Source organism: Perca fluviatilis, chromosome 12, assembly GCF_010015445.1.
Source record: "Perca fluviatilis chromosome 12, GENO_Pfluv_1.0, whole genome shotgun sequence".
NCBI lineage: Eukaryota > Metazoa > Chordata > Actinopteri > Perciformes > Percidae > Perca > Perca fluviatilis.
In genome coordinates, this window is record NC_053123.1 from 10,457,880 (window position 1) to 10,474,827 (window position 16,948).

Here is a 16,948-nt window from a genome sequence, read left to right on the forward strand (position 1 = left end):
AACACAGAAAAGCAATACCATGCCTCTCAGCTCTTTGCTACCCCAGAATCATTTCACCTCTCTGAGCCAGTAAGAAGTATTAATAAATATCCAAACGGGCTCTCTGTGATCATTGAAGACCAAAGGCTACTGGGCATTTACCATTTTAATACTTCAGTGTTTGCTTGCTCTCTTATCGCCCCGGAAAATAGTTTGCCCCAAAATGAAAATTCACTCATTTTCCACTCAACCCCCCTGTCAGTCAAAGCTCCTCTGAGGGCTATATGAAATCCAAACACACAGAAAGTTCAACCCTGTAGTTCCACCTTAGCCCTATCTGAAGCAGGGAAAGGTAACAGGGCCATTGTTTTACAGTTTTGCACTAACTATTTGAGATTTCATTAAATACAATTTAGCTTCAGTGAAGAAGTGTAGTGTGTGTAAATGTTCCATTCCTCTGGCCTGTTAGTCAAAATTACTCACCACATTTTCATTGCTAATTTTTTACAACAAGCACTAATATATTGCTCTCCAAACAATACGACAGCACCATTCATCTCAGTGTGTCAGTGAGCTAGCAGGAAAGTTAGACACTGTGAAAACTGGACTTCTGGTGAATCAGAAAGTATTAAGTGTCTGATCCACTGACATCCCATAATTCCAACTCTTAAAAATTTAAATCAAAGACCCCATTTTCATTCAGAAAGTAATGATAACTGAAGCTTTGATTGTCACTCAGTTCCCACTACGCTGTTAAATGTGAATACACCCTGTCAAGAAATGATTTGGTTCGCTGCTGCAGCATTTCACAATGTCTTGAAATTGTTAGAACAGGAAAGACCAAGGACAATCAATGGAAGCTTTTAATCTTTTGTGCTGTACATTGACAGTAAATGATGATCAGGCGTGGCATATCAATCTTTCTGCAATTGAAGCTTTGTCTTGAGGGTTGTACTTTCACTTTCCCTGCTTGTATATATTTTGCTGAACTTTCATCATGTCATAATTAGCTGCTCTTTGTTTCTTTCTGTATAAAGGTTAGTGCTATACAGAGCATCATCAACAATTACAGCATTCAGAAAGTACATGGGAAATGACAATGTTGGCACTTCCTGAGCACTGTTATCACTCAATCATTTTGTCAAATGATTGAATTTAGAATGCAAGGCTCGGTAATACGTTTAATTGTAGTCATCAGAAGTGCTGAGTCACACTAAAAATAAATTCACAGTTTGTCATTAAAACTTCACAGTACAAAACCTTTTTTTTAACTTTCCATCTGTCTATGTCCTGTGACATTTACTAATTAACACATAGTCATACTATAACTATAAACTATAAACATTTATTTCAGTTGTTTGTCAGTTTCATCCTGTAGTGATCCTGTAGCTTTTTTTCTGCAAAACGAACACCAATTTCATTTCCATTGGGTGATTCATAGAAACTCTTGTCTAAGAACAGTTTGAAACTTGTGACGGTCAGCTGGATTTATTTTTTTTTTTGCTAAATGACAGGGCAGCAGTTGTGACTGAAAGGGTCACGACAAGAGGAAAATAAAAAAAAAGTAATTTCCCAAATCCAAAAAGTAATTTCCCATTTCAGGTACCCTTTCATACCCTTATTCTCCATTCTCATTTCTCTCTCTCTCTCTCTCTCTCTCTCTCTCTCTCTGTCTCTCTCTCTCTCTCTCTCTTTTCTCTTTCCCTTTTTTCCCTGCAGAGCTCCTGTCAGCCTGCCATGAGCTCCGGTGCCGCTACGGCTGCGTCATGACGAGAAACGGCACCTTCTGTTTCTGCGCTGATGGCTTTGAGGTCGGCGAGGACGGGACGAGCTGCAGAGGTAGAATTCAGCTGAGCTGGTGGAGGCCTCCTGCCATGGAGCCTTCCCCACTTTTCCATCCCCTTCCCCACACCTATTCCTCCTTTTACCCTCGGCCCAATTTCATTCAGATGAATAAGCACAAGGTGCTAGGTATATGAGAACCATCTGTCTGCAGGCAGGGCCTCATGTACAGTGCATTACACCCAATCACACATTCATGGAACACTCATACACACCCTTATATACTGTATATACAGAACACAATTTCTCTGTGTCTTGTTCACTCCCTCTTTATGCTCTACATACAGTATATGCCACAGGCCTGGTTTCTATCAGCCAGCGAGGAAGACAGGATTTTACTCTCAAAGGTGCCTCAAGAGTTGCAGTGTCTTCCTTGGACTCTGCATATACCTTGTACCAACGACATGGCACAGCATTGCATAATTATGCTGGAGGAAGGGCTTTAACAAAGTAGCCCTGCTTCCTGAATTTGATCCTGTTTGGTGAAGACATGAGAAAGTGCGGTTTACAGAGTACTGCAGCTCCAAAGGGGGCTCATTGGTTATAAAAGTAATTACGCCTGAGGTGCTAGAGTGAGGCCACATTAAGTATACTTTATGTATTTGGGTCATGTTTGAGCACACCTAATTTGTTACAAATGACTCTTTTTCCTTTTCTTCAAGATCATGATGAATGTGCCATGTATGGCGCATGCAGCCAAACCTGCACCAACACCTACGGGTCATACAGATGCAGCTGCACAGAAGGATACATCCTGCAGCCTGACAGGATATCTTGCAAAGCCAAACAAGGTGAGCAGCACACATGCATTGGGAAACAACATAATCTGCATAGTATGTATGTTTCATTTCTAATAATAAACAGGGCGGTTTTGTTCAACCAGAGTGAAATTCTAGCTTATTGTTGCATTGGCGCTCACTGGCTTTTGTAGGGCAAGATTAATGTGGTTTAGTAGTGACCACATCCATCACCCACATGGGAATGGGTAGACGTGGTCAGGCCAGGATAATGATAAAAATTAATGAGCATGAGATTTTAAGTGCGAGCAGTCTGGAGTATTTTGTGCGGAGACAATGCCAGGCGTCACCCTGATTTATGTTAATGCCTGATGCTGGTAACAAATCTGTCCAGATGAGTAAAACAGCCTACTTAGAAATAAAACAACCAAAAGAGCTATTGTGTTTTGGTGGTCCGCTGTGTGCAAGTAAACAAGCTTAACCTTGTGCGGTATATTTTTGTGTCGTGCATTGAACCGTAAAGTGAAGCAGATTTTTTTTTTAAGGGTGTTGTCACTATGGCATATATGGGTTGAAAATAGCTAGAGGCCCAAAACACCTATCTGGGGAGAACACCACTGTTGCAGCTTTTAATCAATGTGACTGCTGTCCTACCAGGAATAAACTGAATATGATTACCCATAAACTTAACTGAACCCAATGCTCACATGCATTAATATTAATTTAGCAGAGAGCGATAGTGGTACAGGGATAACTATGGGGTTACCGTTAGTTGTAAAAGCTCATGAATATAAATTTCAGATAAGGCTCTGAGGCTAGAAGATGAGGAGCAGCAGGGAATGAAAAACATATTAATGTGTCGAGTGTAAGATTGAAGTTAAAACTCTGCAGCACAAATGTTCTTTTGGGGGTTTTAATCTTGATTCGATCTCTTCTCATTTGGCTAAGATTAAAGTGAAAGGTATAATATTTTTTTTTCTCTTTGTATTCCTAGCATAAATCTGACTCTACAACATCTTGATGGTGTTCATGTCTGCTTGTTAAGTACCAAACTATAGATAATGGAAGTGTGGGGTTATTGCATGTTGCAAAAATGCCTTTATTGGATTTACAATAATCTCAGGAATTGCGTTTCTAGATTACAGACCCATCACTGCTCATTGTATCACTATAAAATATTTATTGTTAAAATGTATTTTCTTTGACAACAATCAAAGCTACCAGTTTATAATAATTAAAGACTTACAATGTGCTAGTCTGTCTTTTGATACTTTCCAACTTCCCTACGCTATCCCCATTAGTTCCTACTAAAAACTTAAATCATCTAAGATTCGTCTTTAATATGTTGTAAATATGTTACTTTTTAAAACCATTGTGTATGTAGGATTGATTCAAAATAAGATAAAAAGTTCCAGGTTTTAAATAGTTTTGGACAACACAGGATACCCCTATCTTTACATATATCCGTTTGGAATATCGCTAGTTACCTGTCTATGTAAATGGAAATTTGGTGTTCCATACAGCTAATCAAATCACTCCGTTTTAAACCATATTTGCATGAAAAACAATTACTGTACATATTAAACATTGCACACATGCACCGCTAACATCACTTTGGTAGCTAACCAGCAGCAACACATTAAATAACATACCTGCAAATGTTACCTTGGTACTTTAGATGCTGGTGTGGTTCTTACTCTTCAATACCACTGCTCACACTCACTCATGGCTTGTAAGCTACAGTGCAAGTTTATTTTGTACCTGGTTCCTCTGCCGGGGCTCAGCCTGCCAGCTGCTGTCAAACACAGACACATGTCTAAAACAATATGTCTGACATAAGTTGTGAAAAAGGATAACTTAATTTCATGTCAGTGAGACTTTTAGCATGTGAGCCAAAGACAACTTAATAGTATTTTTTATTTTTACTTAGAACTGTATTTTATGATGGTCTATATTAAAAAAGCTCTGCCATTATTGATACATACTGTAAGCTAACATTTTCCATACTTGATTAAGAGTTGAGGCAGACCTCTATCAGGGAGCCTGGCCAAAACCACATCTACCGCCTAGTGTGGGAGAAAAATGTGTGGCTGCGAAAAGTTGATTCGGAGGGATAAGGCCAAGCAGTTACGTGAGCAGATATTCTGATTTATTGCCTATATTAGGAGAATAGCCCTTGACTTGAACTTGTGTGGAAGATCAGGATAAATAAGGGCCCCTTTTAGGGGGTGAACCTGATGTCAAAGAATGTTCACGCTCAGTTAAGCCCATAAAGCAGCTTATCTCAGTTTTAACACCTAGGACTGCCCTGCCTTGAATTGACTTATGTTTCTCAATTTTTTGGTTTCTGTTTAAATCAATCATCTCTGAAAATCTATTTTATTTTTCTGTGAGTCAATTCATGCTTTCTACCTCTGACAGTGATAAGTATTTGTTTTCACTAAGGCATGCTTGCTGTCTTTCTTTGTCTCTTGTTTTCCATTTCTCAGTTTGTGTGTTCTCCCTATTGGCAGTATTTTATTCATTTAAACTCATTTTTGGAAATTACATGTTATCTTTTCTTTCCTTGTTGTCAAAATAATGCCTTCCATATTTTCCCTTTCACTCCAGATCCTGGTGACAGCCGTCCAATGCTTCTCATTGGTGGTTCAGATCGTATTGTCATCACCCATCTAAATGGAACAGGCCTCCAGCCCCTAAGGTCTCTGAGTGTAAATGGAACACTGGCATTAGATTTCCAGCACAACCAGGAAAGTGTATGCTGGGCTCTGTCTACCGAGTCCTCTGGGCAACTCCGCTGTGCTGAAATGAGGAATCTGCGTGGATTCACACGGGAACAGGAAATAAGAACACAACAAAGTTTGCAACGTATGTTTTCATCTGTTCCTAGTTCCTTCATCTTACAGTATTGCTTTTCATTTCCTTACTTTTCTGATGAACGTGAGTGATTATCTACTCTCAAATCGTGAATCTTTTATATGCCCTCACACACTGTTACCTGTGAGCTCTCTCTCTAAATCTCTTCATTTTCTGTGCGGTTAAAGGCAGGTTAGCCTCAGCAGTTTGTGTCACTCACCTTTCCCCTACAGCTGTCCTTCCAGCCTGCGGTCTACGCCAGCTTTGCTACTTCAAAAGTGCTCTTTTTCCCTCCTTTTAGTTGTTTCTGTTCAGATTTTCACAAATATCAAACCTGTTATTAAATATTTAGGGTTTTCACTGGCTATTTGAGTCAAAAACCTAACCTAATGCTGTCATTACCTACAATTTAAAAAGGTGCATTCAGTTAGACCTGCATCAGAGGTGTCAGGTTATACTGTCCTTTGCAAAACCATAATGGAAACCAACCAGCCAATCAGAATTCTTAGTACTGCACAAATTGTTCACAAGTAAGTGTACGCCTCATATTGACTACTACTCAGCCTTCAAAGGCTTTTGTATGATGTCTTCTGTGGCTCTCGGTAGAGCTTTTAAAAAGTTTTGACATCAAGGTTATCGCAGCTTGAGCTTGGAGTCTAGATATTTTTTAACAGAAACCTTTTTAAACTGGGAATTTGAAAGGTGTGGACATTTACCAGGCTGGAAGGGTCTTACATAACATGCTAATGAATTGCATTATGGGAAGAGTAGGACCCAGTTTTCTTGGAGCTGGGCTAGGGACTAAAAGATGGGATATCAGTTTCTGGGGTAGTCTTGGAAAGTGTTGAAAAAATGTATTCAAGTTGATTCTTCATTGTTATTTCACTGTTTTAAATACGAATCTAACCCTTGCCCTTGCAGATGTGGAGCACATGGCCATTGACTGGCTGACGGGAAACTTCTATTTTGTTGACCGTGTCACTGACAAGATATTTGTCTGTGACCATGCTGGGGACACGTGTGTTACTATCCTACAACTAGACCTGATGAATCCTAAAGGAATAGCTCTGGATCCTCTCATGGGGTGAGTGTTCTGCAGCCTGTGTAATACGCCATCTCTGAAAGCACAGCAAAGCTCATTTATCATCATGCATCTTTTGTTAAAGAAAGAAAAAATAATCACTGAAGAAGAGGAATTTTTATTTCGCTATGCATAACATTTGACTTGTCTGGTAGAATGTGAGTGAGTTACAATGAAGGGATTTAAATGATTCCCTGTCTTTCGACTCAGCCCTCCTCTCTTTGAGCTGTGTAATTTGGTGGATAGCTGGTGATGCTTCAGACAGCTTCTACTGTCAAGACATTCATTTGTATTCACTGATTTCACCCCACATCCCTCAGTAGAAAAGGCCCCTGCAGGACTTTCCATTAAAGGATTTTTGTTTCTGTGGAGATCACAAAAAAGCTGTGGAGTAAAAAATATCTCCAAACTGCTCACAGTGAAAAGTGAAACATTTACAGCATGTCGTTGACGGTCGCACAGGACTTATCATGTAGGCTATGGTTCTTAGCAGTTCCCTGTGTCATCACACAGAGAAAAAAAGAAAAAGAAAGTAAGTAAATGCATTGCATTGCATGCAGAAGCTGTACCATAATATGAACCAGTTTCAGTAGCTCAAAGCCTTTACTGCCCTTTTATTTCCAGTGAGCAAAAGAAGAGCAGGGCCATTTTATTGCGAGGACACAAGCACAGACACCAAGCTTGGAGCATGTTTGGAATGATAGACCTTTTCTTATAGAGATTTTAGAAAACCTGGTTCAGTAATTATAGTGATACACCTTTTTTCGTACTAGAGCCTGTAGCACACTAATGACCGCCTCCAAACATCAATAACATTAGAAGCATCTTGCTGCTGTGCACCAGCTGTTAACCGTGTCATGCCCAGCCCCCATGAGGCCAAGACAATGTAAACTTTGAATCTTAACATATAATTAATTTGATTAAAGCTAAACTACATTGCTTCTTTGTGAATTTCTAGTTTATAAACTGTACTTTGTTCAACAGATTGTGTTACTACTATAAGCCTTTGGAGCTAATCAAAAATAATTAGCTGCTGGTTTCCTAATGATGTGGAGAGTTTGGATGTGGTTGACAGCGTCTCTGCATTCTCATTAAATGCTAGTCGGCCATTTGAAAACAATATGGCTTATGGTAAATATAGTTTTACCTTAGAGTTTCTATTTAAGCTTGCTCCCTCTAAATCACCTCAGATACAGCGCAGGTAAGGGTGGTTTTTCAGTGGATTTGTCATAATCACACATGACACACACACACCATTCTGTTGTGTATATAGAGGTCCACAAGGGAGGTGGACATGCAGGCTGCTGGCTACATTGTCTGTATAAGATATACATTTTTCTAAAGCCTCTTCCTGCCTCTAATTGGTGGGATACGGGTACAGCTGTTTCTGAAGAAGCGAGCCTGAGCGAGGTCTGTCAGCCTGGAGCAATGGAGTGAAAACAAAAGAAATCAGGGAGGTGTTAGATAGCAGCACACTGAGGATCAGTGTTTGTAGAGTATGCTCTGGTTTGGCACTCCATTTTCATTGTTATTTTATTCTTGCTCTGTCTTTCTTACTATCGGATTAAGTTTTTACCTTGCTATAGGAATGCCTTCGATTGACATTCCTTTCTTCTTCATTTTTTAAAAAGCTTTTCGGAGGAGAGTTTGATTTGATTGATTGATGGTATGGTTTGCCCATCAGCTAAAATGCATGCTACCTGTAAATCCTTTTTTGGTTTAGTGAATACTATGTACTGTTTATATCAAAGACTGGAAAGGACTCTGCTTTCCTCTACAATGAAACTATTAGTTAAGCCTAGATGATATAAAAATAAAAAATAAAGTATGGTGGATTCACTGGTGTGTGTAACTGTGTGTTAATCAAGATTCCACACCATCCCATGCGCGGAATCATCCCGGTCCCCTGGAAATGAATTTTAAATACTAATTATTTGTTTTGCCAAATAGGAACACATGAAGGAAACTGCTGTATAAAATGGACAGGAATCTACTGCCTAAAGAAAAATCGGAAAACAACTTTGTCTTGTATTTTCAGTTCTGACAGTGTCTATTCAGTCTTCGGTTTCACTGTAAGACACGCACTATTATTCACTGGTCCCATGCAGTTTATTTGATCAGGGGTGCTTATTTCCAGAATTCCAACATGGATCTCATTGTAGCTGCAGAAAGCACAAGTACAGCATGAGCGCCATCCTAATCCCAGAAATCCTATCATTTGTATGCCATGTGGAGGTGCACCTGTTTGGGGAGCTGGGCTCCTTGCTGACGCTGACAGTTTTTCAGCACAGCCTGGTCTAGGGGTCAAAGGGCAACCCATCTCTCCCCTGGCTTGACTTGTGCAGATTAAGTCGGCTTCCTGCCGCTCTCCGGCTGAAGCTCGTTATCATTGGAGGTTGTTGGAGCTCCGTCCTCACAGAGCCACAGCAAGACAGCATGGCAAGCCTTCCATGTTAATTACTGTATGTGCAGACCTGAGCAGTTTTGAATACTTAAAGTCACAGTCCATGAGTTAAAGGACTTTTCAGTTATTTGTCTGATGTTATTCAGTCCCTACTGTAAGTAACACATTAGAGACTCCACGTAGCACATGTTTTCCATGACTTCTCAGTATTGCTCTTCCATTCCACTGGATCCCTGTTTCTTTTAGAATTGATTTTCATGCCCTCTTCACAGCTTTTGAGGTACTAAATGGTTTGGTTCCTCTGTGCATCACACATTGTCTATCATTTTATGTCTACTCACATACCCCAAGGTCCTCTGCAGCATGCCTTCTAAATGTCCCTAAAATTACCACAAAGAAATGGGAAATGCTGCTTTTATTGCGGTTGCCTCCAGGTAATGGAACTTCCATGTATCAGAGAGGCAGCCTCACTGTGCATTTTATAAGGCGTTTCAAACATTCTGAATCAGTTTTTTTTTTTTTTTATCTACTTTAACTTAACATTCATTCTAAACGCCTTTTTGTGTATTGTTTTATTAATTTTTGTATTTATTGTTATGCCTACTTTTATTTTGTAAGCCACCGTTGAGTTGTCCCATTATATATATATTTTTTGATTTCTTTATTTAAGGGACAACGCACATTAATCAATATGAGTACAAAGTCCAACATGTAAATGTGTCAGATTTAGCCATACAGGCAAATTTTCATCTGCAGTCCCTAGCAGGTTGATAGCTTAAAACAATAGATAATAATAGATTCATTAATACATACTTTCATTTAATTTTATTATCATCAATACTGTGTGTATCCTGTGCTCCAACTATCAGTCAATGTCCAGTGTTGTTATTTTTCTGGAATTATCTGCTGATTACCTTTTGTTTATGTAGTTTGCATTTTTTTTTGTTTTCTTCCCAACAAGGGTGACAAGTTCCTCTAATGATAAAATTGTTTTGTGCGTCATTGCTTTAAAAAAGTACTCATATATAGACTTTTTCAAACAAAAATTTAGAATCTGCATCAAGGCAATTTAAATGATGCTAAAACCACGTAAATGTTCTACACATAGGGGCTTAAGTGTTAAGTAAAACATGGTGAAGGGTGTCTGAGAAGCCATTCTTTTTCACATGAGCAGGCCCACAGCAGGTGTACTGTATAGCTGCACCAATGAGAGTAAGGTGCAGGCAGTAGTTTTATGCTGCTGTTATATATAGCTTCTTTAATTTCCTTTTGAGAGACAAGTATATGTTTGGAACCTTTGTGACTGGGTGGGCTGTGGGTAGAGCTTTGCTGACACATAGCTACTCATAATGTTAGATTAGATTAGATTAGATTAGATAATACTTTATTCTACTTATTCTACTTTATTTATACTCATAATGTCACAACTGATCATAATTATTCTGGCAACCTAAAGGGGTGGCTGGTTTTATTGGATGAAGAAACTTATCTGGCGACTGTAATCGGTCTATTTGTACAGTTACCAGATTCTTTTATTAGATTAAATATTCCGGTCTGGAATTTTGATGTTGATTTCAAAAACACAATGTATGTAGATTAGTCAGAGGGTCACCAAAACTATCAATAATCTTAGTAATTGTCATCACTGTACTGCTCCCTTAATGTGGATGACATAATTACAAAATGTCTGCCAAAGGCGTGTAGAATCAGTTACATTTGAACAAGATAGATATAATCAGTTCGAAATGATAAGCTGGTCAGATTTACCACTCTTCTTGCTAATTTTTGAAACAATGGGTCCTTGATTTCATACATATTTAGACAAAACCAGGTCTGTAATTTATGTTTGTAAAATGTCATGTGGCAGCTGAGTCCTTTTAAAAAAAGAACTATGCATGGGGTCTTAAATGTGCATTTGATTGCTACATGATATCATGTTAAAAGACTAAGGCTAAAAGGTTAAAGAAAGTCTGTATATACCATGTGGAAGACTTTGAATAAAGAAACAGCATTGTTCTTGTATTGCAGTGTAGAGCTAGTAAGCCCTAGTATTACAGCATACGTATGATAAAAAATCATAGTCTATCAATAGACTGTTATCCATTCTAACATAACTCTGCACGCTCACCTTTGAATACCTAGGCAAGCAAAACAGACATTACATTCATGCTTTATCATTGTTAGTTTTGGTCGTAAAACAGTGTCTTTCAGTTTAAACCTTTTAAGAGAAAAGGCTTTGCAGATGTGGACTAACCAACGTTTTTGGCAAACTAAACGTAAACCGCTACTTAGTCTACTGTCAATGATCATGGACCTAAACTCTATAGTTACACTTAAGACCGGCTCCCACACAACTTGTCAGTTGTGAATGTGACTTCAGTTTAACATAAACTGTAATAGAATAAAACATTTTTACTTAGATAAAGATATGCTAACTCTTGGCCTCATAACACTACGTTATTTCTGTAGGTGATGTTAGCCAATTTGACGTTGGAGCAGATAAACACAGTTTAATTAATTAAAAGTTTTATCTTGTGTTTTTGGTTTTGGAAATGCTAAATAACACCTCACCCCCTAAACTCTTTAAATGTTCAATGTTCGTCTTACTACAGCCTCATGCACACTGCTTCAACATGTGGACAAATCAAAAGTTGGACAGACCTGCTGTGCCTTGTTACGTTTGCTAAGCTACGATTGGACAATCGCTGCTCGGCAGAGGGGTTCAATGAGCAGCCAATTGCAACCTAAAATAACATATTAGGCTTCATATGCAAAGTGTCAATCTGTTTTATGAAATTGAGGTAAATGCACTGTCACACCAAACAAGCCGGATAAATTCACAAATGTGTACTGTAAAGAGAAGTATTTGGTTGTGATTTACTTCTTCTGTAAAAACTAGATCCTAGAAGATCTGGAGAAGGAATGAAAATCTACTCTCTAGACAACATCCTTGACAGCAGTTAATCATTTAATCACTCCCACTTTCTACAGAATGCTCTTCTTCACTGACTATGGGAATGTGGCCAAGGTGGAGCGCTGCAACATGGATGGCACCAACCGGACGTGGCTTGTGGATTATAAAATTGAGCAGCCCACTGCTGTGGCATTGGACGTTGTCAAGAAGCTGGTGTACTGGGCAGATGCCTACCTGGATTACATCGATGTGGTTGATTACCACGGCAAGAACAGGCACACCATTATCCATGGGAGCCAAGTGAGTGTCACATTTCACTGTAAGCGCTGCTTTTTGTCTTGCGTGGGCTCCACATCATAAGGAGCCATTGTGGACAAACATCAGTGGGAATCTGACCAGACAATTGGCTTCTCTTATCACTACTGTCTTCCTCTTCATTTGAGAAGCTCCAAATTGTTACATGAGAGGGTTTTCTAATTTTTAGATTTAGGGCACCGTGCTTTATCACTGCAAGACAGGTGGTATATTAATTGCTTGTTATAATTCACTCTTCATTTTCATAGAAAAGGTCTTTTGAATGGGGTATAGATGGTTCATTAAATTGAGATATTGAGGCACATGTGGGTCTGTCTTCCAAATGAGTGTATAAATAGTCTCTTTCCTGTGGTACACCCTTGAAACCTTTCATCACAGATTATGACTATTCATTAAAAGACCTTTTCCAGCAACTTGGACTAGATACTCACCCTTTATGAGGAAGGGAAAATGTACATTTCAAACACCTTAATTTGTGTATGCAGGTGTTCTTTGCATAATATTGCCTCCTTCACAAGAGTGACGCGGTAGACAGAGGACCCTTATGTCATTGCATCTACATTACAAATGCCATGCAGCTCCTCTCTGCATCTTTCCTTAGACTATGTATATGTCATAGCCAATGGTATCAGTGCTCAGAAGTAATAACTTTGCTCACAGTTTTACTCACTAAATAACTTTGCTGTGTTATGTCATTTTCCAAATATAGCTAATTTCAAGTACTTATATTTTTTCATATTTTACCAATATTTCCACATTTGACTCTGATCATACTGGACCCTGTACTTGAGAATTGCAATCTGTATATTTTAATCAGCAATATATATATATATATATATATATATATATATATATATATATATACACACACACACACACACACACACACACACACACACACACACACACACACACACACACACACATACCCTTGAGGTCTACACATGGCTGCTGCATCATTTTCAATTCCAGCAAGAACCAAATATCATGCATTACATATTCTGCAGGTAAAGACGCAAGTATAGTATACACACCTTTTTGCTTTGAACATTCCCATGTAAAAATAGAGTGCCAAGGCCATATTCCATAGAGACCGACGGTTGAGTGGTTTCTTTGTTATTTATTTATTTACTCTGGCGCATGTTTCTTGGTGCCCCTGATGTTAAGGTGTGACCCAGTGAGCTCAGGTGTACTTCCTGTGAACACAGCTCATCCAGCCATGTCGCTTTGTGTGGGTGTCAGCCTGCTAAATGTAGCATGGAAGATGTGGTGTCAGAGTCCAGCTTTTGACCCCGTGTGGTCTGCCCAATGTACAGACAGCCCTACCACCTCTCCCACCCGCCCTCGTGCTTTCTGCATGATTATGAACGTTAATTTATTTTTGTTATTGTTTTCTCCATGTTCCCTTTGTGGTTTGACATACTTTTGCATCAGGGATGATGTAAAAACAACCAAAAAACACCATGGATGTTCTTGTTTTTCAGGTGTCGTACATTTATGCATTAGCTCTGTTTGAGGACTACCTTTATGCTACCCACTCTGACCCCTCCAAAGGGAGTTCCATTGTGGAGCTGCTACAGATCCACAGGTTCAACCTCACAGCAGAGAGCAGGACACTAGCCAGCCTTGGGAATACGAGAGGACTCCGTGTTTACCACAAGCTCACTCAGCCAAAAGGTACAGGACATTTTTTTTTTTTTAATTTTATAGATAGGTTAACATGTGCAAGTGTGTGTCAAAATCGTCCCCATCTTGTGACTGTGCAGACGGAGGATGCTTCATTGGCTTATAATTATTTCTCTGTCCTTTCTGATTATGTCCACAGTCAGGAGTCACGCATGTGAAATAGTTTCATATGGAAAGCCTGGTGGATGTTCCCATATCTGCCTTCTGAGTGGCAGCTACAAGTCCAGAACGTGCCGCTGTCGTACTGGCTACAGTCTGGGCTCTGATGGACAGTCCTGTAAAAGTCAGTACATATTATAATTGCCTTGGGTTTAAATAGGTGCATCATTGTGTATTTTAGTACATATACTTGTTCATATGATGTCATTGGCAGTGCTTCTTGTTCTTAATGAACAAGCATCCTGACTTGTGCTTGAAAAGACCGTTTTGCATCAGTGCTCGCTTTAAGATTGACGTGCCTGTGAGGGTCATGTGTCATATTAGAGCCAAGGTTGTGCCACACATGCCTCAGCCGTACGCACTGACAGTGATAAAGAGGAGCACTGGTGGACACGGACCCATTTGAAAGCGACGTTCCGCTAGCGACCTGTCGCGAGCCTGATTGATTATTGCCATAATGAGGATTTAAGTTTGTCTGCATTTGTTGGCTGGTCTGATCAATTGCTGGACATTGTGTAGTTGACAATAAAAGCAGAAGATCAAATTGATGACACAATCTGAGTGCCCACCACTGTTCGATCGGAGTAACGAAGCATTGAGAGGCTTGACATGACACATTTGATTTATTCCCCCCCTCTTAGATGTTCGGATGACACCAGCTATCTCTCTCTTGCTCGCGCTTTCTGTCTCCCTAAGCGTAATGAGATTCGGTGCTAAATGGTAGTGCTTCTTCATACAGCACTCACCGTGGGGTTTGATATCTGGGTCTCTTGCAATGCTTAATTGTCTCCTGGGTAGTTGGTCTCTCCCTCATAAAATGATAAATTGAAGTGAGGTATGTGTGGTCCTCACCCCAAGCCTCCCAGTCTCTCGGGTAGGGGCTAAGAGCGGAGGAGAGGTCTGATTCTCTCACTGGAAGCCCTCCTTCATTCCTCCTTGTGCCTCTTTGGAGGATCCCAAAGGGTTCGAGAACATACAGTCCCCTGAGCGGCTGGCGGGCTGCCGAGGAGCTGCCTCAGCTTTCTAGGCCTCTCTGTTTGCTTTTCTATACAGATGCGATGTATTTTAGATCAGAAGCAGTGTTCACAGCCAAGGTAAGTATTACCATTGTCTGTTTGCTCAAGCATTTTCCTTCTCCTACTGTCAAGGCAGCTTTGTAGCAGGAGCGTGATTGAACGGGGAGAGTAAAGTCATTGGCACTGATTACTGGCTCCATTAAGGTGAATGGATGGCCCTGGCTCTGGCTCACATATAAGAACAATGTGGCCAGTAAGAGGGTTTAATGCTGGGATCAGCATTGATAAATTAGACCAATTAATTGACAATAACAGTAAAAAAGGCTCCACCCTTTCTTGCCTTGTAGAACCCAAAAACGATCTCTTCCTGTTCTACGGCAAGGGGCGTCCCGGGGTCATCCGAGGCCTAGATATGAATATCAAGTCCAGCGATGAGCACATCATGCCAATCGAGGACCTGGTCAACCCTCGAGCCATCGACTACTACGCAGAATCGGGGCACATCTACTTCGCTGACACCACTAGTTTCCTTATTGGCCGACAAAAAATAGATGGAAACAGCAGAGAGACGATACTCAAGGATGGTGGGTCTAAACAGTTTTTTTTAATACTAACTGCAGCATTTCCCTAGTATAAATTAAACTGACCGTATGCAATATTTTATGTTAGTAATTCTTTTTTGACACTTCTCAAGTCTTTATTTATATATATATATATATGGCAGTAATGAAGCACCGCACATTTCAGTGTTAAAGAAAAACAATCACTGTCACTGAACGACAATACAATTTCTTACCAAACAATTGTTCAAGTGAGTAAATATACAAAAAAGCGAAGGAAAGTACTGCATATTTAGAAACTGTTTTTTATTTAAATTATTTTCTTGTTAATTGCATTCATAATAATTTCCTTTAGTGGCACCCTGGGCACAATGATATCAGAATGTCTTCATTCTAGTAGACTTATTTTACACAACATTAAATACAGATATTGCTGTTTGTAGAATCAACCAAAGACACAGTATTTGCTTAAATGTTTTCTTTGTACAAACCTTAGAAAGTGTATGTGGTGATTCTGTTGTAGAACTCGACAATGTTGAAGGAATCTCGGTGGACTGGATTGGGAAAAACTTGTATTGGACCAACGATGGCTACAGGAAGACAATCAGCGTTGCTAGATTGGAGAGAGCCTCCCAGACCAGGAAGACTCTGTTGGAAGGGAATATGTCACACCCCCGGGCCATCGTGGTCGATCCTCTTAACAGGTCTGAAAATTGTTTTTTTGTGGAAAGAAAATCCTATAGCCAGTAGCTAATATCCATTTCAATCAAATAAAGGTGTATAACAGGTGACGTAAAAAATGTACGGGTAGGTGTAGAGTTAGAGGAATGGGGGAAAAAAAATTAATTACGGGGCCCAGAGTTGTGGTCGAGTTAAAAAAAAAAAAAAAAGGAAAGAAAACGATATGCTGTCTTGCAGGCCTTTTTTTTTTTTTTTAATCATAATTGTTACCAGTGTATGTTCTGCTCTGCTAGTCATTGAGAATACAATTGTCTTGACACTCAAAGTAAAAAGATTGCCAGCTATGCTTTATATGATCTCACTTCAGTTCACCAGTGTATTGCAGCAGAATGCATCTACATCCTGGATCCAGATAAATCCTGGATTTAGTTATGTCCTGGTTAAGGTACACATGCTGCATTAATTTATTTCACCTGACCATTGTGTCCCAACAGGGCCCTTGTGTGTGTTTTGCCTACATGTTTACTGCTTATATAGCAGCAGCTAGTTCTAAGCTGATTTGATTATGCGGTTTGGTTGGGTCTGAAAGTGATTTAACTGTTATTTGGGATAATTTCTTGGTTCTGGTACTGAACTTTTGTTGGTGTGGTGCATGTAGTGTAAAGGTTTGCAAAACTGGACCAGTGCAGGACTACATATACAGTAGTATATGTCTTTT

The 16,948-nt window shown here is 39.6% G+C and overlaps 1 protein-coding gene across 1 annotated transcript in view; it reads left to right on the plus strand.

Moving 5' to 3' along the window:
- lrp1bb (low density lipoprotein receptor-related protein 1Bb) overlaps positions 1-16,948 on the plus strand; it is a 282,705-nt gene that overhangs the window by 121,889 nt on the left and 143,868 nt on the right. Inside the window, exons 4-12 of the mRNA XM_039818282.1 lie at positions 1,699-1,818; positions 2,484-2,612; positions 5,169-5,426; positions 6,336-6,498; positions 11,891-12,113; positions 13,613-13,805; positions 13,954-14,097; positions 15,337-15,573; positions 16,073-16,253. Coding sequence (XP_039674216.1) covers positions 1,699-1,818; positions 2,484-2,612; positions 5,169-5,426; positions 6,336-6,498; positions 11,891-12,113; positions 13,613-13,805; positions 13,954-14,097; positions 15,337-15,573; positions 16,073-16,253 — 1,648 coding nt within the window. The remainder of the gene's footprint in view (positions 1-1,698; positions 1,819-2,483; positions 2,613-5,168; positions 5,427-6,335; positions 6,499-11,890; positions 12,114-13,612; positions 13,806-13,953; positions 14,098-15,336; positions 15,574-16,072; positions 16,254-16,948) is intronic.